Source organism: Trichechus manatus, unplaced genomic scaffold (assembly GCF_000243295.1).
Source record: "Trichechus manatus latirostris isolate Lorelei unplaced genomic scaffold, TriManLat1.0 scaffold00007, whole genome shotgun sequence".
NCBI lineage: Eukaryota > Metazoa > Chordata > Mammalia > Sirenia > Trichechidae > Trichechus > Trichechus manatus.
Genome location: NW_004443943.1, coordinates 20,609,975 through 20,636,173, shown reverse-complemented (window position 1 = coordinate 20,636,173; position 26,199 = coordinate 20,609,975). Strand labels below are relative to the sequence as shown.

Here is a 26,199-nt window from a genome sequence, read left to right as displayed (position 1 = left end):
AACAGGCACTATACCAAAGAAGATATTCAGGCGGCTAAAAGACACATGAAGAAAAACTCACGATCATTAGCCATTAGAGAATACAGATCAAAACTACAATGAGATATCATCTCACCCCAACAAGGCTAGCACTAATCCAAAAAACACAAAATAATAAATGCTGGAGAGGTTGTGGAGAGACGGGAACACTTATACACTGCTGGTGGGAATGTAAAATGGTACAACCACTTTGGAAATCGATTTGGCGCTTCCTTTAATAGCTAGAAATAGAAGTACCATACAATCCAGCTATCCCACTACTTGGAATATATCTTAGAGAAATAAGAGCTGTCACACGAATAGATATATGCACACCCATGTTCATTGCATCACTGTTCACAATAGCAAAAAGATGGAAACAACCTAGGTGCCCATCAATGGACGAATGGATAAACAAATTATGGTATATCCACACAATGGAATACTACTCAACGATAAGGAACAACGATGAAGCTGTGAAACAGATTATAACATGGAGGAATATGGAGGTCATTATGCTGAGTGAATTTAGTCAGTCACAGAAGGGCAAATATCGTATGAGACCACTATTATAAGAACTCAAGAAAAGGTTTAAACACGGAAGAAAACATTCTTTGATGGTTACGAGGGTGGGGAGGGAGGGTGAAGGTTATTTACTAACTAGATAGTACATAAGAATTATCTTAGGTGAAGGGAAGGACAGCACACACTACAGGGGAAGTCAGTACAACTGAACTAAACCAAAGCTAAGAAGTTTTCTGAATACAATCAAACACTTTGAGGGACAGAGTAGCAGGGGTAGAGGTCTGGGGACCATGCTTTCAGTGGACATCTAGGTCAATTGGCATAAGAAGGCTTATTAAGAAAATGTTATGCATCCTACTTTGGTGAGTGGCGTCTGGGGTCTTAAAAGCTTGCAAGCAGCCATCTAAGATGCATCAGTTTGTCCCAACCACCTGGAGTAAAGGAGAATGAAGAACACCAAAGACGCAAGGAAAGTATTAGCCCAAGAGACAGAAAGGGCAACATAAACCAGAGACTTCATCAGCCTGAGACCAGAAGAAGTAGATGGTGCCCAGCTACCACCAGTGACCACCCTGACAACAGAGAGTCCCTGATGGAGCAGGAGAAAGGTGGGGTGCAGAACTCAAATTCTAGTAAGAATACCAGACTTAACGGTCTGACTGAGACTGGAGGACCCATGGAAAGCATGGCCCCTGGATTCTCTATCAGCCCAGAACTAAAATAATTTCTGAGGCCAACTCTTCAGACAGGGATTGGACTGGACTGTGGGATATAAAGTTATATTCGTGAAGAGCGTGCCTCTTAGCTCAAGTAGGTACAAGAGACTAAACGGGCAGCTTCTGTCTGGAGGTGAGATGGGAAGGCAGAGAGGGTTAGGAGCTGATTGAATGGACATGGGGAATCAGGGGTGGAAATCAGGAGTGTGCTGTCACAGTACGGGGAGAGCAATTAGGGTCACATAACAATGCATGTATAAATTTTTGTATGGGAGACTAACTTGAAATATAAACTTCATTTGAACTACAACATTAAACAAAGAAAAAAAATTAAATTAAATGTAAAATTCAGTTCCCCAGTTGCACTAGCTACATTTGAAGTGCTCAGTAACCATATGTGTCTAGTGGCTACCGTATTAGACAGAACAGATCTATAGGAGAGAATGTATCATATTCAATTAAATCGAGTGAGCTATTTGCTTTCCTTCTTCCTCACAGACATAATTAATCCTGATCCTATTCCATGGGCTACAAATTCAATTTAATAGGAAGTGACTTTGACACAGCAGAGTTAACCCAGACATACAATACCTCATGCCTGTAATAAACTATACAGTATAGTTTAAATTTCCATATATGACCTCAACTCAGCAAGCTGTTTATTTGCGTTGTTAAATGTTTAGGAGTTATAACTCTCCTTCTTAAAATCTTCCTTGATCACACAGAATTCCTAAGACAGATACTGCCTACTCTTCACACTGCATGTAGATACTTTTTTAAATGTCCAAGCATTTAAAAAACTTTTAGGGGCTATACACGTTGAAGAAAATAACAACAACAACAAAAAAATCCACTAAAATGCAAGTTGACTTGATGCTTGTCCTTCTAAAATAATTTTTCATTTGGGCACATCAGACTAGGCCTAAGAGGCCAAACCCGTTACGGGACTCCCTGGGGAGACTGAGTCAATTTCAAATGTTTTTTTTTTTTCCCTAGCATGGAGTACAGGCTGACACAGGGATAGGCCAGATGGTCCCCGATGAGCTGCATCCTCAAGTCCACCATGGAGTAGCATCTAACTTCAGAACATTCGCAGAACTGATTTCATCCCCCAAGAATACTCTCAACTAGAATAACGAGTGCCAACCTTTCGTGATCTGTCCAGGACTCTCTTGGAAGTGTCCTGATCCTGGCACTCTCTTAGAAATAAACCATTATGTAGGAATTGGGGTGATGGATGGGGGAGGGGTGAGGGAAATACTGCAAGGAACAAAGAAAGTTTTTCATTAGCTTAGTGATATGAAGTTAAATACTGAGTTTAGAAGAAATTACTTGACTCAGTTTTTTTTTTTGTTGTTATTAAAGAAAAGTTGTTTTGAGTTTATATTGTATAGCAAAGTAGCGGAATAACAAGAAATCTTTTGCTTTCATATATCCTTTCATTTATTCCTGTATTCTACCTTATGACATTTAAATACCCTTCTGGTTTTCTGGAGGGCACTTAATGAAGGGAAATTGCTTTTCAGCATATATTACTTGCTTTGCTTACAGCAAAATATACAAATTCCTTGCAAAGATCTTTCATTCTGAGTCTTAAAAGTCAAAGTTTGAAAGCTCTTTTGTTTGAAAAAGGGTCAAAAATAATTAAGTTCATTCCCTTCCTGGGGCTTAAGCCAAATTCCCGGGGATTAAGCCTGGAGTTGTTCATTCTAGTGAGAAAAAAAGGCAAACTTTCCTCCCTTCCCCCACTTCCTGCTCCATTTCTCTGTTGACTGACCAACCCATGGGTGTAACCTTTCATCTTTGCTATGTCAGTTTCCCAGACTCCTTTATGTTTTTCCTTTGTAACCCCATTTCCTTGACCTCATGAGAAAAAAAGGAAAAAGGATCTTGAAATGTCTATCCAGGCCTCCCTTTTGCACCCTCTCAAGTCCTTTATTATCACTCACTCCCAAACAGTCACACGCTTTGGCAAAGAAATGCCTGCATACTATATATTCAGAATTTCCAATAGCAAATACCATAGAAAACCCAAAAGTCAATCCAATTACCACAAACCAATTTAAAATTCTAATAGTCGATGCCAGGTCCTCTTGTTAGTTATACCAAATTAAGTAATGAATCAGTGACTTCTTAATTCCTCTTACACATTTGTTAAGGAATCCAGGCCTTTGAAAATATCTTTTGGGAGTGTCTGGAGATTGTTGTTTGCGAGACTCCTGGAAAAAAAAAAAAACAATGAGAGAGAGTGATGTAAACTGTAGTCATAAAGTAAATAAATGCATTTAATGATAAACGTTGGCTATGAGTCCCTTTCCTTCTTTTTCTACACTAAATTACTTGCAGCACTTTTTTTTCCATCTGAGATACTACTGATATTATTGCTATTGTATTGTTGTATTTTCAGTTCCTGGTCTCTTTGCTTCAACATCCACTCGGTATTTATGGCACTTTATATATCACGGTAAATTAAAACCAAAACCAAAACAAACAAAAAACGATGCCTGGACATTGATCGTCCTGTTTAGAACAGAATATGAGATTTGTACTCTTAGACATCCAGTCTAGGCTGACAGCATCCATCTCCAAATGCCTCTCTCCTCACTCAGGCTGCACCTTCGCCTCCTTTGCTCCTCTCTGCTTGCTCCAGAGAGCAGCTAAGCTCCGCTCATTCCACCTGAGAAAACAGCTTTCTCACAAATAACCATCTGTCCATCCTCTTTAAACATCTTCTTTCCCCTTCCTCCAGTTCTTGCCCTATTGTTAAGGGAATTTTTTTTTTCTCTTTCTTTTCTATTTTTGTCCCACGTATCCCTAAAATGATTCTAACCAAGGTTAACAAGTACAAAATAGTCCTGATAGTATCCAGGAGAAGGAAATGTGTGTATATTACAGAAAACGTAGACATAGTAAAGTGCTGATGCTGTGTGATCATGCGAGAGCACCAGGGGCTGGTAATCTTCTATTCTGAACCTGCACCGTACATATACATTTTACACAGTTTCCTGTAGGGCTGATTTCACAAACAAAATTAAAAAAACAAAACAAAAGAGCCTATGCCGTTGGCCTCCAAAGCCCTTTAAAATTCTCTCAAATTCCCTTAAAAACACTCTCAAACGTCATCTCTCTATTCTACCTCCTTTAACTAAATATGAGATTTTTCAAGAGCAAATTCAAGATTTTTAAGATGCGTTTTTAAATTTATTGTCTTGTTTTTCTGGGTTTTAGAAATTACTACTAGACTGGCAAATTCTTTCAATAAACCTTGGGACGGAAGAATGAGAACTGGCAGAGAATGTTCCAGTCCCAATGACATTCCGTCTTGTGAGGAAGAGCAAGGTTTTGGCGTCATTCTGAGCTGGATTTGAATCCTGGCTCCACTATTTACTCGTGGGGAACTTTGGTTATGTGTCTTTCTGAGACTCAGTTTTTCATTCTTAAGTGCCATATAGTAATACCTATCTTATTAGATTGTTGGAAGGAGTCCATGAGATAATCCAGGACAGTGCCTGTTACCTGTACTGTACTCAATAAAAAGTAGCTGTGAGGAGGAGGAGAAATGAAGAAGGGCTTCTTCCATTTATCCTCCAAGAAACAACGTTAAGGAAACTGACCATATGAATGAACTGTTATGACTATTCCCATACTGTAGTTTCTAAAAAATGCTGCTAAAGAAGAATATTTAAGGGAATGCTTCCATAATTCAGCTTACTGACTGGTGTTTGAATGAAGAGATTTCTTGGCATCTTCTCCAGTCCAGAGTTATTCCCATGTTATGTGTCTCAATTTATCTTCTGGCACAAAGTGTCTTAAAGTTCTCATGCTAACTGTTTCTGGTGAACATCCCTCCCCCCAGAAATCAGCGAATGACCCAGCTTTCCACATGAATGTAGAAATCAAATGATTTCAGAGGGCCATGTTGCTTGTCCCCAAGCTGTCTCTAATCTTTCTTCCTTCTCTAGAGTGTGATGGCATGAAAGAATGTGACCCTGAACCAGTGTAGTGGGATCTCCTTCCTCTTCAAAAGTCTGATAGCGGCGATATCCTGGCAAGGGCGAGGGTCAAATCAGTGGTGGGTTTTAAAATTAAATATGAGTGCTTTCAGGAATAAGAATAGGGAGGATGTGGGGCCAGAAGGAGATGCGAGAGAGCACCAAGGAGTCAGAGGCAGCCATCAGAGTTATCAGGAAAAGGATTTTCTATGTGGTATGGTTTTAGGACACCAGGCTACATCCTTGGCCCTCGCCTGTCAGACTTGCTTTACGGCTTCCTGAACTCAGCAGCAGAGTACCATGGACATGACATGGGCTGGGAATGTGATATCTGAGCCTGAGCTTTGGCTGTTTCCTTTTCTATCAAGTGAACAATCACTTGGTCAAAATGATCTTCAAGTTTTATTCCTGCTCTTCAGTCACAACTTTTTAAACTTTACTGTGAGAGGCTTATGGCTTTGCCTTTAAGAAAAATCAAATGATACTAGGAGAGGCAATACTTTAAGCCATATAGTTATGAGTCAATGAGTTTGAGAACAGGAGAGGACACCAGAATATCTGATTGGGGTGGAGTGGAGCTGATTGAGAAAAGGGTGATGAGAGGCTTGAGCAAAACTTTCATCAATGTTAATTTTTTTTTTCTAGGATGATATTGCTGTCAGTACTAGAAGGATGTTTTTCTTTCCACTGTATTGCAAGTGCCTAGAATAGTGCCTGACACATAGCAAGCCCTCAATAGATGTTTTTGAATGAATGAATGGAGCAATCTGAGTAAAAGTGGCTGAGAAGTGCATGAGAAGGCACACCAATCTAAACAAAGAAAAAAGCAGAACAAGTGCCACTTAGGCCCCTTGTGCCAAGACACTGAGTTAGGGAGAAACTCAAAGCCCTGTGAATTACCATGGCTGACCTACCACCATATTATGTGGGCCCGCTGCTCACAAAGGGCCCTCCTTCCCCTCAGCTTCGCAGTGGTGATACCGCCAAAGCAACATGGAAGCTCTTTAAAGCATGCCTTCAACTAAGCAGCATTCTCCAAGTCCTAATTCGGAGTCTACCTAAGAAATTCTTTAAAACACCCAGCATATTCTTCATGCGACTGAACATTTGGTTGCTTTGCAACTGCTGAGTAGGGTCAAGCCTTCTCAATAACAGATGGCCATTCCTTTCCAACAGAAATGATGTCCATTCCTTCCACTTTGGTGTTTTCATGGTTTACCTGAGAAAACCTCTGATTGTGACTATGGAAACCATGGGCAAGTCCTCTCTCTAAAGCAGACCAGACTGGCTCAGACAGCACGTTTGTTTCAGTTCCACTGGGCTCTGCTGCTAAGAAAGCATCACCCACAGCCATCTGGGGTGCGCCCAGCCTCCCTGCAATGCAGACTCTCTGCTTGGCTTTGTGTCTCCCTGAACATGCAGTGCTTTAAGTGCAATTACTTTAATCTCATATGAAATGTTTCAAGCAGATAAGAGTACACTACGGAAATCAGAATCCTGATCCAGGGCCAACAGAGGTTAAGCAGTGGGTTTTAGTTTATTCCTATATAATGGTACATACTACCAACTAGGCTCTGTTCTAAGCATTTTGCATATATTAACTTGATTAATCTCATAACAACCTTGGGAGCTAGGTACTATTATTATCACCCCAATTTTACAGTTGAGAAATCTGAGGCACGTGAGGTTAAGTGACCCACCCCAGGTTCCACAGATGTTAAGGGGCAAAGCCAAGCTTTGAACCCAGGCAGTCTGGTATCAGAGATTACCTCTTAACCGCTACATTACATGGCTTTTTTGCATATATCATTGTCACAGCTGAAATGATGATATCCTGCTAGACTAATTGGGGACACATGGGCATTCTGAATGTGGGGACTGTTATGTACGTCTTTTGTACTCCTGCAGTGTCTGGTACAGTGCTGACAACTCCACAAACACGGATAGATGGATGATGATTTTCCCCAAACATTTTTGTACACATATGCAAATAATCCTGTCTCCACTGGGCCTTAGCCATAGTGACACCTATATGACAATCAAGAGAAACATTACTAAAAAGTTCATGGATATTGGCAGAAATAAATACATGATGTTTAGGGATTTTGTCATCATTGGCCATAAACTAATTTATTATTCTCATTTTTGTTCTGATAAAAAAGTAATGCATGCTCATCAGAAAAATTCAAACCTTGATGAAATATATAAACTACTTGCAGGACCCCAAACACTAAAGATGACCAATATACATAACATAAGGACAGTTTTTTCAAATAAATTAATTGAGCAAGGGTCCCAGGATTTGACAGGCTTTGTAAGGGACTTTGTAAGGAACTTAAATATAAGGAACAGTCCCTTTTCTGAGAGGTAATTTAGGAGGAGGGGGTCTTCAGAAGAAAAATCTACTGAGGTAGATATATAAGAAGGTGAGATAAGTTCATTGCTTCTTCATTGCACTAACTGAATTATATAAGTGCTCAGCTGGCCAGTGTGAGCAACTTTAATGTTAGACCAATCTAAAAGTATATGTCTAATCCCAACTATCTGCATTTACAGACTAAGAGCGAGGGTCAGGCTCCTGTCTACAGGATCTTCTCTTTTTTCCTTAGCTGTATTTGCTCCTCAAATCATGTCCCAGCCAGCTCAGTAAAATCTTTCTGGTCTTGCTAGAGCTAATGTGTGCAAAGGGCACTAGATTCTCATCAAAGACCAAAGACTTCTGGCTTTACTGCTTACTGTTGGGGAGCACTTAAATTAAGGGTGCACCTCTGTGTTCTCATTTATTGGTGGGGGTAGTGCTACTGCCCCACTGTGAGACTTTAATGAGGTCAAGAATATGAAAAGGCTTTGTAAACTGTTCCTGCAGTACACGCAGGTTAGAGGGTGAGGTGACAATGCCTCACTTCTTGAATGTTTTCCCTTGACTGGGAAGAATTGGCCTGAGATGGAGAAAAGTACGCCACGAAGCCTAGACATTTTAAAAGGAAATTCATGACTCAACTAAATGTCAGATTTATTTATAAGTGATAAATAACAGAAAATGGATTTGAGGTCCTAAGTTAGTTATTGGAGAAACATTTGGGTTTCAAAATCTTTCTACCTCACCCCTTGTTAAAAGGCAGAAAGAAAAAAAAGTAAGAAAGGAAAGAAATACACCTTAAAGAACAGCATAATTAGGAAGTAGAACATAAACTGGGGACAGTGACACTCAGTAAGGAAATGTTTGTTTCTCTAATTCCTCTTGGTAAACTGAGCTCCTCTAAGTTAGAACTGGATCTCGTTCATTCATCTTGGTAAACGCTTCTCCTTGTAACGTGTGTGGCACATCCTAGAGACTATTTAGGATGAACCATATAGCATTGCTATTTATGTAGATTAAAAATAGTCTAATATTGGCAATGTTATACGGTTTAACTTACTAAGTATTAGATAAAGATGCAAGAGAACTAAGGGTCATATTCATTCAGTCAAATTTAACCCGTTTCCTCCTAACACCTTCCCACCTCCAGCACCAAGCTAGAGAAGTGGGACTTCCCTTTCACTGTCTGTATGACCCTTAAGCCTCTCTCCTTGAAGGCTGCCTTGGTGTTCCCTTGAGCTTGAGCATTTCTAGATGTTAAACACACCTGTGATCAGTCTCTCACTATTATAGGCTCCAACCTCTAACAAAGGGGACTCATTGTGACTAAAATTTAAATTTCCATTTAATTTGTGGACATAATGGGCTCTACTCAAGAAATACTGGTGATGTTCTTCACTAAGGTGTTGTATTAATGTCTTTCTTTCCTCCCTCCCTCCTCTCTCCTTTCCTCCTTTCCTTCCTCCCTCCCTCTTTCTTTTGCTCCTTTCCTTCCTTTTTGCCTTTAGGCCAGAGAAGAGATACACCTGAGTGAATTCAAAGTCATGGCAAGACTTAAAGCATAAGTTCCTAGAGAAGACACTAGGTGTTACACACTTCCTCCAGCCCTTTACGATGCTGAGAATTGAACAGAGGCTATGTTGAATGGGATTTATGTGCACCAAGTAGATTTCAAGTTGAGGTCATGAACTTCCATTTATCCTTCTATGTATTTGTCTCTTTTATTTACTTTTTGCCTGAAAAATGAAGTTTGGCAGCGTTTGGCTCTGTGATAAAGTGACATATGATTCATTCCATACATGGCCGTTTTTGCATTGCATTATATCCTTGGTATGAAGAGCAGCATTGCAAAAGCTGTTTTTATTATAATGGCTATATACAGAAGCCTTGCAAGCTGTAAGAATTTTATAAAATTAATCTGGCCATCATCTCCGTCTTGGTACAAATCCAAACAACTGGAGAAAACGGTGCCTAGTGGGGGTATCACGATGAGCACAAGGATACACTAGATGTAGGCTCCAGAGGGCAAGCGTTTTTGTCTGCTATGTCCCTGCCACATCCTAGGGTCTAGAACAGAGCTGGGAATGAGTAGCTGAGAGGGAACAGAAGTTAAAGTTGATGGATTGGCACTGACCCTTAGATCGCTGGCATCTTTAACATTAATAAGGCATACATAAGGCACTTGAGAAATAGTTGTTGAATGGATAAATAGCCATTCTAATTCATCTTTTGAGTTGATGTTGTTATAATTCCAAAACTAATCAGTTCCCTGGTCATATATCCCCTTTAAGCTTCTGTTTCCTCCTTTGTAAAATGGGATTATTTTGCTTATTTGGCGGGATTGTTGAATGGATAAAATTAAAACGAGTGTAAAGCATAATGGCCAGTATGGTACTAGGGACTTAATAAATGTTAATGTCTTTACCCCTTACACTTTTCTAGTTTCCTTGAAAATGTGTGTGTGTGTGTGTGTGAGTGTGTGTGTGTATGTGTGTAAGGGATTGGGGAAGAGGCTAGAAGAATCAAATTGTTTGGTTCATGTAGCTCTGGTTTTCTCAGTCTTGGCACTATGACATTTTGGGCCAGGTACTTCTTTGCTGTGGGGGATTGTCCTGTGCATTGTAGGATGTTTAGAAGCATCCGTGGCCTCGACCACTAGATGCCAGTTACATCTCCAGTTGTGACAAGCAAAAACATCTCTAGACATTACCAGATGTCCCCTGGGAGGCAAAATTATCCCCTGTTAAGAACGACTGACATAGCTCTAATAATCCATTAAATAATTATTTCATTTATAAACAAGTTGGTCAAGTATTGTGTAGATACTGCCTGTGGTTCTATGTTTTCATGTAGTAAAGTCAAGGTTTATACAGAAAAGAAAACCCCCAGCAAATATCAAAGTAAGCTATACATAGTCAACTTATAATTGTCCATGAAGTTAGTAATGATGTAGATTAAACAAAAATTATTGGCATCACACAATTTTTCTGCATTAGATTACTTTCTTAACTGTGGTTGATTTAGGCTAATAATATTAATAGTAACATTAATTTCCTGACCACATGATGACTGATGACAGGGAGAGATGGCAGGTGTACAAGGACAGAAACCATTTGGCATTCTTAAATTTTCATGGCTATCCATACAGTTGATGCCTTACCCATAGGTTATCAAACTGCATTGTCCACTAGCAAGCTTAAAAAGTAATAGCAACATTTATACTTACAGGTGAATTAAAGACTTTAGTCCCCGGAAAGTATGTCTTGAAATTGACTTGATGTTGTTGTTTTCTATGAATCTGCAATGGGTTATAATATTTTTGTCAGACAGCTGTAGTAACAAGCAAGCACTGGTCATGAATCATTATGATTATAAAAAAAGAGTCTTTTTACTTACAAATATTCTAGATGTGGAAGACCAATAAAAGCATCATCACTGATCACATCAAAGGAGTTCGATGTGAATAACCTGCCCAGAAAAGTACACAATGAAAATGGTTAAACTGCCAGATTGTCAATCTTCGCTGCTTTTATCTCTCAGAGAAACGAGTGGGTTGTGTACAGAAAAATGTCTGGATGTCTGCCTTATACAGTGTTATTTATGCAGGTAATATTTGCAGCTTTTTTTTTTTTTAACCTCCAATTATCTCCTCAACAAAAGCTCATTGAGGAGGTGCTTTGCATCCCACTCTTGACAGTCACGGCTATCACATGCCCTGGATACCATTCTGAGAAGCAGTTGGGGCATCCATTACAAGGGGAAGGAGCCAAGTCAAAATTCTGAATGTTTTCATGACAAAGACACTTTCAGAATCATTTCTGCTTGCTGAAGAAACCTCTGGAGCACTCTGGACCAAAACAATGGTGCTTTGGGGTTCTGAGCCCCGAAAACCTTGAAAACTTTAGCTCCATGCCTGGTTGTGCTATGATAGCTCACAGCAGACCAGGCATTGGCACTGGCTCAATGAACACCAACTAACCCCCTTCTTGGAAAATAGAACTGGTTAGATATGGGAAACAATGAGGCTTAGGAGAAGTCTTAGGCCCATTTTATTGCTAAATAGTTGGAAAAACACTTGCTTTTGGACAAATTGATATGCATTTTCGAAATCCACAGGGATTTGGTTTTGAAATTACTGATGAAAAAGAACATCAATCAGCAGTCTCCATACCCTGTTGGACTCAGGAGAACTTGCCAGTTTTTTGAATGAGAGGCTTGAAAAAGGTGTTATTAAGCCAAATAATACAAAGCATGGTTGTTGTTTTTTTAGAGTGAGTATTAATTTATAAAATTCATTTCTATAAATGTGCTGATTCAAGTTGAAAATATGGTTTAAATGTACTGATGACAAATTTAAAATGGATTCAAGTGATTTTCAGTCTACTTTTTAAGGATCTTGTGAGGGAACATCATATTTCACTTGTTGCTATTTTCTAAAATGCTACAGTAGTCTTGGACCAGACTAGATGTTTCACATAATTTGACAATTTGCAACTCATACATACTGTATGATTCCATTTCTGTAAAGTTCAATATTCTGTTAATAAGCTCTGTGAATTTTAATTTTGAAATCAAGGGATTAAATATAACTGTCAGTAGCTACTAACTAGCTCAGTGACTTCACCTCTCTGAGCCAGTTAAATTAGGGGATGAAAACTAGATCTCACTTCCTGAAAATTTATAAATTTGTTTGACATCTGGGATTGTTTCAAAATAATCAGAGGGCGAGCAACAGGGGATTAGAGATGAATTGGGCATGAGTTGATAATTTTTGAAGCTGAAAATTAGGTACATGTGAATGTATTTTGCTATCATCTCTATTTTTGTATATGCCTAAAATTTTCCATAAACGTGGAAAAAAAAAAACCCCACCAACAATGAACCAACCAAACAAAACTAGGTGATCTTTTGCGTTTCTTCGAAAATTATCAGTTCTGGGGTAGTGTTGGATAGATTCTCTTTTAAATTCTTTAGCTCCCTACATAACAGAGCACAGCACTAAAATTTTCTATTGTTCACCATTGTTCTAAAATTTAAAATTTACCATTGTTTTGCTCTAGAATGTTTCAGAGGTTTTTCTAGAGCAACGGATTGTCCCTCCAACATCATGGCTTTACACTCAGGTAATTCACTAGGGTCTGAAAAGTTCGTACTGGTGAATGGTGATGCTTATTAGGGCCCCACAGTTATTCAAATTCAAAGGTTTATGATTTCAATCACAACTTTGGCAATTGTCTCTTCTCACTTTATGGTTCTGGAGGACAACAAGATTGCTCATCCTCCACCAGAGAGAGAGGATGGAATAAGGCAGAAATGGGCACAGAAGAATACCTCCCAGGCTCACTGGTTTGCAAACTGTCCCATAATTGGAACAGCGACTTCATAATCACACACTCCAACTCGTCAGAAGAAATAGGTTCCTATCACTAGTTCTTCTGTTAAATCAGAGACAAAACAGAGTGGGGAACAAGTATTAGTGAACAGAACTTGCCCACACATGACAGGTGGAAAAAAAAAAAAAACCCAGAGGATTTCTGCTGGAATTTTTGTCTTCTTGTTCATTGCTTAGCCCCTATACCTATAATAGTGCCTATCGCATGGTGGGCACTGAATAAATATTTGTTAAACAAAGAAGAATTTCCTTTGTATTAGATTCTTGTAATTACTAGATTACTTCATTGAATGTTCCTTACAACAGGGACTTACTCTTATTTGTCTTTATGTCTCCAGCACAATTCCTAGTTGAATAATGTTTGTTGAACTAGATTTCAGGAATTAAAACCTCTGGCTGTAACTGCAACTACATATAAAAATATGGATGAATCTTGCAAAGCTAATGTTGAGGGAAAAAAAGCCAGAGCACAGAAGAGTCTATCCTATATGATTTCACTTACATAAAGTACAAAGCCCAGCAAATTAATCTATGCTGGTAGAAGTCAGGATAGTTATTACCCTTGGAGATAGGCAATAACTGGAAGGGGACACAAGTGGTAATGATACTGTTTGGTTTTGGAGGGGGTAACAATAATGTTTGGTTTTTTGACTTGGGTGCTGCTTACAAGGGTGTTCAGTTTGTAAAAATTATCAAGATACATTGTTGTTGGGTGCTGTCAAGTCAATTCCAGTTCATAGTGACCCCATGTGACAGAGTAGAACTGCCCCGTTGAGTTTTTCTTGGCTGTAATCTGTCAGTTTGTTGTACTGTGGTGGCTCGCATGTTGCTGTTATACTGGAAACTTTGCCACCTGTATTTCAAATACCAGCAGGGTCACCCAAGGTAGACAGGTTTCAGCTGAGCTTCCAGACTAAGACAGACTAGGAAGAAGGACCTGGTGGTCTAATTCTGAAAAAATTGGCCAGTGAAAATCTTATGAATAGCAGCAGAACATTGTCTGATATAGTGCCAGAAGATGAGCTTCTCAGGTTGGAAGGCACTCAAAATACAACTGGGGAAGAGCTGCCTCCTCAAAGTAGAGCTGATCTTAATGATGTGGACAAAGTCAAGCTCTCGGGACCTTCATTTGCTGATGTGGCATGACTCAAAATGAGAAAAAATAGCTGCAAACATCCATTAATAATAGGAAAGTGGAATGTACAAAGTATGAATCTAGGAAAATTGGAAGTTGTCAAAGATGAAACGGAATGCATAAACATTGATATCCTAGACATTAGTGAGCTGATAGACTGGTATTGGCCATTTTGAATCGAACAATCATATGGTCTACTATGACAACTTCAAGAGGAATGGCATTGCATTTAATGTCAGAAAGAACATTTCAAGATCTATCCTGAAGTACAACACTGTCAGTGATAGGATAATATTCATACACCTTCAAGGAAGACCAGTTAATATGACGATTATTCAAATTTTCGAACCAGCCACTAAGGCCAAAGATAAACAAACTGAAGATTTCTACCAACTTCTGCAGTCTGAAACGGATCAAACATGCAATCAAGATGCATTGATACTTACTGGCGATGAGAATGTGAAAATTGGAAACAAAGAAGAAGGATTGGTAGTTGGAAAACATGGCCTTGGTGACAGAAACGACGCCAGAGATCTAATGATAGAATTTTGCAAGACCAACGACTTCTTCATTGCAAATACCTTTTTTCAACAACATAAACGGCATCTATACATGTGGACCTCACCAGATGGAATACACAGGAATCAAATCGACTACATCTGTGGAAAGAGACGATGGAAAAACTCAATATCATCAGCCAGAACAAGGCCCGGGGCTGACTACAGAACAGACAATCAATTGCTCATATGCAAGTTCAAGTTGAAGTTGAAGAAAATTAGAACAAGTCCACGAGAGCCAAAATACGACCTTGAGTATATCCCACCTAAATTTAGAGATCATCTCAAGAATAGTTTGACACATTGAACACTAATGACCAAAGACCAGGCGAGTTATGGAAGGACATCATATATGAAAAAAGCAAGAGGTCATTAAAGACAGGAAAGGAAGAAAAGACCAAAATGGATGTCAGAAGAGACTCTTAAAGTTGCTCTTGAATGTAGAGTAGTTAAAGTGAAAGGAAGAAATGATGAAGTAAAAGAGCTGAACAGAAGATTACAAACGGTGGCTTGAGAAGACAAAGTCAAGTATTGTAATGAAATATGCAAAGACCTGGAGATAGAAAACCAAAAGGGTAGAACATGCTTGGCATTTCTTAAGCTGAAAGAACTGAAGAAAAAATTCAAGCCTCGAGTTGCAGTATCGAAGGATATGGGAAAAATATTAAGTGACACAGGAAGCATCAAAAGAAGATGGAAGGAATACACTGAGCCACTGAACCAAAAAGATTTGGTTGATGTTCAACCATTTTAGGAGGTAGCATATGATCAAGAACCGACGGTAATGAAGGAAGAGGTCCAAGCTACACTGAAGGCACTGGTGAAAAACAAAGCTCCAGGAACAGATGGAATACCAACTGAGATGTTTCAACAAACGAATGCAGTGGTGGAAGCACTCAATCATCTACGCCAAGAAATGTGGAAGACAGCTACCATATTTGTACCCATTCCAAAGAAAGGTGATCCAACAGAATGCAGAAGTGATTGAACAATATCATTAATATCACACTTAAGTAAAATTTTGCTGAAGATTTTTGAAAAGTGGTTGCAGCAGAACATTGACAGGGAACTGCCAGAAATTCAAGCCAGATTCAGAAGCGGGTATGGAACCAGGGATATCATTGCTGATGTCAGATGGATCTTGGCTGAAAGCAGAGACTACCAGAAGGATGTTTACCTGTGTTTGACTATGCAAAGGCATTCAACTGTGTGAATCATAACAAATTATGTATAACGTTGCTAAGAATGGGAATTCCAGAACACTTCGTTGTGCTCATGTGGCGCATGTACTTAGACCAAGAGGTAGTCGTTCGAACAGAACAAGGGGTACTGCATGGTTTAAAGGCAAGAAAGGTGTATATCAGGGTTGTATCCTTTCACCATATTTATTCAACCCGTATGCTGAGCAAATAATCTGAGAAGCTGGACTACATGAAGAAGAATATGATGTTAGGACTAGAGGAACACTCATTTATCAACCTGTGATATGCAGATGACACAACCTTGCTTGCTGAAAATGTAGAGGACTTGAAGCACTTACTGATGAAGATCAAAGACCACAGCCTTCAGTGTGGATTACACCTTAACATAAAGGAAACAAAACCCTCACAACTGGACCAGTAAGCAACATCATGATAAATGGAAAAAATATTAAAGTTGTCAAGGAGTTCATTTTACCTGTTGATGCCCATGGAAGCAAGAGTCAAGAAATCAAACAACGCATTGTATTGGGCAAATCTGCTGGAAAAGATCTCTTTAAAGTGTTTAAAAGCAAAGATATCACTTTAAGGACTAAGGTGTGCCTGACTCAAGCCATGATGTTTTCCATCGCCTCATATACACGCAAAAGCTGGACAAAGAATGAGGAAGACCAAAGAAGAACAGATGCCTTTGAATTATGATGTTGGTGAAAAATACTGAATATACCATGGACTTCTAGAAGAATGAACAAATCTGTCTTGGAAGAAGTACATCCAGAATGCTCCATAGAAGCAAGGATGGAGAGACCTTATCTTATATACTTTCAACATGTTATCATGAGGGACCAGTACCTGGACAAGGACATCAGGATTGGTAAAATAGAGGACCAGCGGAAAAACGGGACCACCATCAACGAGATGGATTGACAAAGTGACTGCAACAATGGGTTCAAGCATAACAATGATTGTGAGGATGACACAGGGCCAGGTAGTGTGTCATTCTGGTGTACACAGGGTTGCTATGAGTCAGAACCAACTCAACGGCACCTAACAACATAGTAACAAGAATCTTTATGGTAGCAGATCACCAGGTCTTTCTCCCTTGGAGTCAGTGGGTGGCTTTAAACTGCCAACCTTTCAGTTAGTAATCGAGTACTTAACTGTGCACCACCAGGGCTCCTTCACTGAGATATACACTTATGATATGTGCAGTTTTTCCTGTATGTTTATTATACCACAATAAAAAGTTCTTATAAAAGCTAAAAAAAAAATCCCCCTAAGATAATAATGAATACCATAGTCCTTGAATCCTAAATTTAGTTGTTGTTTTCTATGGGCAGGTATTCTATCACATGATGCATAAAACTGTATGTACATTCTAAATATAGTTCAGTGGGCTACCCATTTTATTATCCTATGTGTACTTAAAAAGTCTCTTAGATCATTTTGATTAAAAAAAAAAAAGAAACCCACTGCCATCAAGTCGATTCCGACTCATAGCAACTCTACAGGGCTGAGTAGAACTGCCTCATAGGGTTTCCAAGGAGTGCCTGGTGGATTTGAACTGCTGACCTTTTGGTTAGTAGTGGTAACTCTTAACCACTATGCCATCAGGGTTTCCATTTTAAATAAAGAAGGCGAAACTCCAATCTTTTTTTTTTTTTTTAATGGATTCCTCTAAATATGTTTGATTTTAATATTATGGTTTGTTAATTGGGCCAGATATGCTTCAGTGTCCACAGTCCCTCTTAAGGAACACTGTGCCCCACCCACCCCATCTTCATACACAAGCCCATCTTCATCCTGTGGGCTTGTGTTGAGGTGGTGTAGAATTTGTCCTTTACCCCATGGGAACAGTTGAGGTGTCTTGCCATTTTCTCTATTCTTCAGGAGGGGAAAAGCCAGACGTTTTCCCCCGGAATTTTGGTGGGAGCGGATATAGGCTATGCCTTGACCTATCTGCATTCCCCTCCTCAAGGGCTGGGACTTATGCCTCTTCGTCATCAGCCCCATGAATTCAGTAAGAAAAAGGACTGTGGGAGTGGAGAGCGGCAGGGAGAGTTTATTTATCCCCTGCAACCAAGGGAGTGTGTGTTCCTTTATAAAGAGGGAAGATTTCAGAAGACTGTATCTATCGATTCTCAATTCCAGGCAGGTAATGGCTCATCTTTTAAATGATGATTACTGCCTCCAGAATAGTCTACATTTCATAGACCCAATTTATTTAACAGTTTGTCTGAATTATTTTATTTATTTTATATTATTTGGTCTTCACAACAACTCTGAAAGTGGTAGAGCTGGTGTTAATATCTGTTTGGCAGAGAAGGAAACTGAGGCTCAAAGAGCTACTAAAGGCTTTGTTCAAGGTCATGAGGCCCAAGTCTCCTGGTTCTGTGTCCCTTTCACTTGCTTGGTGGTTTCTCGATATAGGGCTCAGGTCACATAATGTCCACATTCCGGAAAATAGCAATAATAACACTGCTCAGCTAATGTGGATTTAAGAAATATGATGATAATAAGTGCTTTTATAATAATAAATGCCTTTACAGGGCTCTTTCTTTTAGGAATTAATCAACCTGTATTTTTTCAAGTTAAGAGTTTTTAAATTTTGAATGGAGTTTGGTGTATTCTGTTTATGAATAATATATGCTCACTGTAGAAAATCTGGAAAACACAGAAAAGCTTAAAGAAGAAAAATTGCCATAATCATAATCCCCAAACATACTTATATGCATAAACATAATGTTGTTGTTATTGTAGTTAGATGCCATCGAGTCAGTTCCAACACACAGCAACCCTATGTACAACAGAATGAAACACTGCCAGGTCCCACGCCATCCTCATGATTGTTGTTATGCTTGAGCCCACTGCTGCAGCCACTGTGTCAATCAACCTTGCTGAGGGTCTTCCTCTTTTTTGCTGACCCTCTAGTTTACCAAACTTAATGTCCTTCTCCAGGGACGGGTCCCTCCTGATAACATGTCCAAAGTATGTGAGATGAAGTCTTGCCATCCTTGCTTCTAAGGAGAGTTCTGGCTGTACTTCTTCCAAGATAGACTTATTCGTTCTTCTGACAGTCCATGGTATATTTAATATTCTTTGCCAACACCATAATTCAAAGGCCATCAATTCTTCTTTGGTCTTCCTTATTCATTGCCCAGCTTTCGAATGTATATAAAATACCATGTATATAAATGTATATAAAATACCATAAATGTATATATAAAATACCACGGCTTGCGTCAGGTGCACCTTTGTTCTCAAAGCGACATCTTTGCTTTTTAACACTTTAAAGAGTTCTTGATAAATATATGTGTGTGTATATAATTAAACCTAACCCGATGCCGTCAAGTCGATTCCGACTCATAGCGACCCTACAGGACAGAGTAGAACTGCTCCTTTCCAAGGAGCGCCTGGTGGATTCGAACTTCCACCTTTTTGGTTAGCAGCCATAGCTCTTAACCACTATGCTGCCAGGGTTTCCGTGTGTGTGTGTGTGTGTGTGTGTGTGTGTGTGTGTGTGTGTGTGTATCCATATATCCATATATACATACTCATGTTGTTAGTTGCTGTCTCATATATATACTTAAAAATTGGGATAATTTTAAAAAACTTTTCTGTCCTTTTTCTTTACTTATCACAATTTCTCATGATGATAAATCCTTCAATAATATAATTTTAACAGCTGAGTAAGTTTTGTATTGGGATATATCATTAACTACTTTTTTATTGTTGATTCCAATTTTTCACTATTATAAACACTACCATAAACATCCTTGTATACAAATTTTTCCACATATTTAACTTTCCTTGGGTTGGATTTTTAAAGTATAATTATTATGTTTTAGATTGTTTTTATGTCTCTAGTTCTTTATTGCCAGCTTGTACCAAATTACATGTGTGGAAATGCTTCTTACCACATTCTCACCAACATGTAGTATTACCATCTTTTAAATCTTACTAATTTGATAACCCAAATAGATTCAGTTTTAATTTGCATTTCTTTGCTTGATAGTGACTTGAAAATTTTGTCTATGTTTACTGGCCATTTTTGTTACTTTTCCTATGAAATCATGTCCTTTGACCATTTTTGTTGTTTTCTAAGCACTTTATTAAGGATATTACCTATTCTTTACCGATTTTATTTGAGGCTAAGGGTTTTCTCCCACTGATTATGATTTGCCTTTTAATTTTTTTCGTGATTTTCCAACATACAGAAGTTTTACATTTTTATTTAATAAAAGAAATCAATTTCCTTTCATTGTGTATTCTTCCTTTGCTTTTGTTCATAAAGTGTTCTTTTCTATCTTGAAATCAATGAAATATTTACCTATATTTTCTTTTTTTATAAACTTTCTTTTTTACATTTGACTCTTTAACCCAATTGGAACTTACTTTTAGGTATGGTGTGAGGTGAGACACTACCTTTATTTTTGCCTAAAGACTTACTCAAATTTACCCAAAGTGTTTTGTTGAATAATCAAGCCCTCCCCAACTTGTAAGTATTAGTTCCTTCAATTTCTGATATTTTACTGGGTTTTTCTAAGGACCAAATCTTAGATTTATTACTGCCACTGCTACCTAATTTATTATTTTATATTTTTATCTTTATTATTTATTTTTTCCTATTTCTTTAGGGTGGCTTTTACTCACCTAACTTACCAAGTTTAGTGCTCAATTCATAGATTTTTATTATTTTGGATTTAAAATGAAAGTATTTAGAAATAGAATTTATCTCTGTGTAAAGCATCCAGTAAGTTTCTATAAGTAAGTCTTTTAAATTATTTTTTGGTGACTCTATAATTGCATATTTGATTTCAACAGGTATTTAGAGTGTTGTTGGTAGCTGCCATCCAGTTAGCCCCCCCGACTCATGGCGACCCCATACGTTACAGAGTAGAACTGCTCCATAAGATTTTCTTGGCTGTAATCTTTACAGAAGTAGTTTGCCAGGCCTTTCTTCTATGAAGCTGCTGGGTAGCTTCGAACTGTCAACCTTTAGGTTAGCAGCCAATCACAAACTGCTTGTACCACTCAAGCTGCTGTATTTAGAAGGTATTCTAAACATTACCTGTTGATGATAGATTTTTTAAAAACTTCATTATTTTATTATTACTGTTGCATTGGGATCAGAGGATGTGACCTCTAACTTGTCTGCTCCAGTTCCTACTTTCAGCTGTCATATCTAACTGCCTATAGTGGTGGGTCACATCTCTTCATAAGCAACAAATCAACACCAAGGCCATAAGATTCTTAGAAGGTTTCTAGTTGGACTGAAAAGCTGAGACCACCAGAATTTAATTCAAAGGGAGCAGAAAAGTTGGCGACAGGATTAGTATAGAAATCAGAGTTCTGGCAGAGCCTGGGGTCAGCAACATAGACATGAAGGAAGGAGCAGAGGATCAAAGAATGAGGATCTGGCCACACTAGAAGGGAGTCGAGGTCAAGGCTGTCCGAAGTCCAGCCAAGAGGCCAGAGACAGGACAGACACAGAGTGAAAGGACTGGGCAGGCACGTGTTGGTGCAAAGGCTGATGGATCACTGAAGCGGTTTTCAGCCCCGGCTTCTTGGGTTCCAGGGAAGGAGCACACTGAAGAAGGAATCTTAAATCAAGGAGTCTTAACAAAGAGCCTGGGTCTTAACTCCCTCATGGCCATAAATCTTCTGTGTCTTGAGCATGTCACTTCTTCTCTCTATGTTGTAAAACGAGAGGGCTAGACTAGATAGTAATTGAGGCCCCTTCCGGCTCGAAAGGTGTACATGAGTCTATACTTGTAGCAGGCTTCATTCACGGAAGAGTAGGCATGGGCCCTGCATGAGGGAGGAGAGTGATGGGGAGGCTGGTCTGCAGATGGCTGAATGCGGGGATGGGGCTAGGGGGTGACCCCCAGCTGAGAAAATCTCCCCTTGTCTCAAACCAGACCGCTCATTTGGTCAGGTGCCAGTGCCCCCTGGCTTTAATGGTACTTGCTTCTTCAGACTCCCTGCTGTCTCCAGTCACCTGTGACCTTTCGACTGCCAGAACTGTCATTGACCCGTGAGTGACTTGAACCTTGTCTTGTAGCCCAGAAGCACGTTCTCTTAGTTATAGAGGGGAGATGATTTAGGGAGTCCTCCCATACAACCCCTGCTTGGTGAAGACCACTCTGGATGGAGAAGAACGGTTTCCAACAGCAATTCTAATAGTCCTAGCTTTTCAGTCCAGTTAAGAACCTCCTAACAATCATATGGCCAGCTAGAGAGATCTCTGACAGTAAGCACCTGCTTGTCACTTGGAGTCTGCGTTGATTGGATGCAGAATAGAGAATCCAGTTTCTAGGCTTGTAGCTGCCATTTATTATGTGCATGCTGTATTAAATAGGTGAATCTGTTTCATCATCTGTCAAAATAGGAGTTATAATAACAAAAAGACTTCCTGGATGATTCTAAGAATTATATGAAATAATGGATATGACTGTGTCTCCAATGCTTCCACAAAGGGCATAGACATAAAATGTCATAGCTGGAAAAGCCCTTAGATGTAGCAAAGGATCTTAATTTTACTGCTAACAAAACTGAGGTCCAGTGAGGTTGTCACCTGCCCAAAAAAATCTTTCATAGGAACTGCCTAGGTTAATTAGGCAGCCACGGGCAGTGGGTGCAAATACAAGTGTGCACATTTTCAGGCATATATATGTCTGTGTGTTTGCGTACGTACACGTAAATCAGAGAGCGCAATACGTACAGGTTACAGCTGTTGGAAGAAACGGGGGCACAGCTGGAGGAGCTTGCCAACTTGTTTAGAGCTGGCTTTGCTTAAATGATTCAGACCTTTTGGTTGTTACTAATATTCTCCTTTATCCAAAAGAATATGGCCAGTTGAATGATAATTAACAATAGGCTGCTGATTCACTTTAGTTAAATGCACACATTCTAAGCACACGTGCCACAGGAATAATTTACATTTGAATATGTAAAAATATGTTCTTAAAACACAAAAGCCTTAAAATGGGAAGCATCACACAGAAGCAGATTATTTGACAGTTCTTTTTGATTCTCATCCTTGAAAAACATTTTCAGTGTAATGCAGTTGACCCTTAGGTAGACTACCACCTCTTCAATTTGGATAGATTGCAAATAGCTTTAATTTGGCTCCCCATAAATCTGGGACTGGGGTAGGGGTAATCCAGAGAAATATGTGGTTCAACTCCTTCATTTTACAGTAGAGGAAACCAAGGCCAGCAGAGATTAAGTGACTTGACCAAGGTCACATCTTTTGTAAGCGGCAGAGCCAGGATTAGGATGTAGGTTTTAGGATTTGCAGAGATGCCCTTGGGAATATTCTCGGCAGCGTGCATGCACACTAGCAAAGATTTAAGCATGGAGCCACCTCTTTGATTTTATACACCATTACCTCTCATCCCAAGACAGTCAAAACCTCTCTGGCACAACTAGCTGACCAACTGGCCTCTCTGTGTTGTTTATAAATTCAGTCTGTGTCTCCCTGGCCCTGCATCAACCAGGGAGAAGGGACTTAAATTTTATCTACAGCACACTCTGTGCCAGGCCTCATTTTTAGCAGCTTTCCATCTATTAAGTTATTTTAGTAACACTATGATGTGGGTTTTATTTTCTCTATATTAAAGATAAAACTGAGATGAGAGAGGTAAAATCATCTGCAGTTTCTAAGTGGCAGGCCTGGGAGTCCATGCTCAGGTATGGTCTTTCCACCGGGGCTAGCTCATGGTTATGGGCAAGGCCATGCTTCCTACCTTTAGTCACATCAGACCTGCCCAGTATCTGCTGCAAACCTACAAGAGTCTCAGCCAGCATTTTCCAAAGTGTATTCCCTGGAACACAAGACCTTCAAGGGGTTGAGAGGTGTTAAACATGCATAATAAAGGCGGCAAACAAGTTTGGGAAAAGTGGGTAAATGAAGTTAATCAGGTTTTTCAACTACTCAAGTCTTTTCTATCCTTAAACAAACTAAGACTCTTGAAAAGAGGAATTAAATATGTAGTTTTCCAAACTTATTGATAATGGAACCCTTTATGATTGAGCTTGACGAATAAATATTCCACGGAACATACCCTGAGAAATGCTGATTCAGACACTTGGGAAATAGCTACTAGAGAATCCACTCAAATAACAACAATGAGAGTGTAAATTTAAGCTCGGGGGCTTTTTTATGCTGAACAGGCTGTGAGGGATAATCTAAACCAGTTTCAAGCAGTTGCCATAAAGTCTTTTCCAAGTCGTGGTGACTCCATAAGTGTCAGAGTAGAACTATGCTCCACAGGGCTTTCAATGGCTGAATTTTGGGAAGTAGATTGCCAGGCTTTTCTTCCAAGAAGCATCTGGGTAGACTCGAATGTCCAACCTTTTGTTTAACATCCAAGCACATTAACTGCTTGCACCACCCAGGAACTCCAGGTAATAATCTACCTTCCTCCAAAAGATGGAACATCCTCTGAAGGATCCTCAAAGAAGGGGTGTTCTCCAAGCTGCTTGCCCAGTTGGGTTGGCTGGTGGTGAAGCTTGACTCTCAGATAATCACATTCACTGAATCCACACTAACAACTCTCTCCAGTTGCTGCTTATTGGGGCTGGATGGTTTAATGTCTCCACAAAGATGGGCTTCTTCCTACCTGCTTGAGCTCTCCTACCAAGCCTTTTTAGAACAAGGTAAAGTATTAATAATTAACCTAATAAATTAAAAAAAAAAAATCAAAGGCACAGATTTCCCAAGAGTGTTCCACAGAACCAATATTCTATGGGGTATTAAGAAAAGTTAAGTAACACTAAATAATTTCAGGTCCTTTTCTATGCTCAGATGCATTGTGAATAACCAGTGTGGCTAGAACGTGCAGTGTTTCCCAAGTTTATCAAGCACAGAAGTCTTTTTCTTTCAGGTCAACTGTTCCACAGAACACGAGTTTAGAAAACATAGTCTAAGGTGTAACCTTAAATAAGGCCTTTTTCTTTTGCTCTTTCCTTTTTTTTTAAAGCAAGGAGACCAGAGCTTCCACATACAAATGAGAGTTGGCTCCTAGGGCAACCAGATGCTATTGCCAGCAATGCTGCCACACTTTCAAAGGGCTTTTGAAACTCCTTCCCAGTAATTGTCTCCAGGAATCAGGACACATTCTCCTCAATATCCTCATTAACGGCAGAGGTTGACCCTTTGAGAGGGGATTTGATTTTGGGAACAAAACTATTCAAAGTCAAGCCGGAAGATTCATGTTCAAGAGGAAGTAGATAGAAGTGGTTAAAAGTGAGGACTTGGGTTTAAACTCAGGCTCTGCAACTTATTAGGGCTGTGACATTGAGGAGGCTACCTAACTCTTCTAGGACTCAGTACTTCTAGGACTCAGTACTTCATCTATAAAATGGAGATAATCATACCTGCCTCACAGGGTTACTGTGATGATGAAATGAAATGAGATATATAAAGTGCTTAGCGCCAGGCCTGGTACGCAGTAAACAGATCAGTACCAATCCAGGCAATACAAAAATGATGAATGCCCTTAACAAAACCTTGGCTGGTTTTATTGCATGGCTTGTAAACTGACAATGAGGACAATTCTAAAACAGGAATCCAGAAATGTTTAGCCATGGGAGCACAGTTGGGAAGAATCTATAGTCTTCTACCTGGAGTTCTCTGCATGCCAAGAGTTATTTGCACTTATAAATTCTAGTCGTATTTGTTTAAAAGGCTCCTTGCTTTCTTTTTCATAAAATAATAATAAGATACCATTTATTATTGAGTGCTTATATATCAGGCGCTGAACTTTACATTAGCACTTTATTTACATTATTCTAACTAATCCTCACAAAAACAAACATTTTCCCAAGTCATCATTTTTTTTTAAAGGCTCCTTGCTTTTTAATCACACTTTTCACAGGAAAACATCTGATATCTTACCAAGTAAACAGGTCCAACAATTCTGCTCTAATCCTTGCCCCACGGAAGGGGTACTGAAACATTGTTTTATTATCAGCTACCATAGGGAGGGTCTAGTAGGGTATTATAGACCTGCTGGTTGGGAACTACATTATTATTTTAGTAATAACTTTATAACAGCCAATTCCATATCACGAGGCTATTTCAATTAATAATCCAAAATTGCTGATTTGTTAGAACTGATTAAAAAAAATTACTCATTTCTTTAGGGGACAAGGAAGCTGGTGATAGGGAACCCAAGGTTGAGCAAGGATACTGTTGATGTGTTGTGAGACTGTTAACCATTGTCATAGGGCAAAATGTGTACTAACTGTTAAATGAGAAACTATTTTGTTCTGTAAGCCTTCATCTTAAGTGAGAATA

General features: G+C 39.2%; 1 protein-coding gene across 4 annotated transcripts in view; it reads right to left on the bottom strand.

Annotated features, from left to right (window-relative positions):
- The window catches only part of LGI1 (leucine rich glioma inactivated 1), a 47,010-nt gene that overhangs the window by 12,671 nt on the left and 8,140 nt on the right, over positions 1-26,199 (bottom strand). For 3 of the 4 annotated variants that reach the window (XM_004369948.2, XM_012558048.1, XM_012558042.2), the window contains 3 exons: positions 11,007-11,078; positions 10,837-10,908; positions 3,407-3,478 (listed from right to left, as the gene is read on the bottom strand). In XM_004369948.2, the coding sequence (XP_004370005.1) occupies positions 3,407-3,478; positions 10,837-10,908; positions 11,007-11,078 (216 nt within the window). The remainder of the gene's footprint in view (positions 1-3,406; positions 3,479-10,836; positions 10,909-11,006; positions 11,079-26,199) is intronic. The other variant, XM_012558045.1, reaches the window with a different exon arrangement.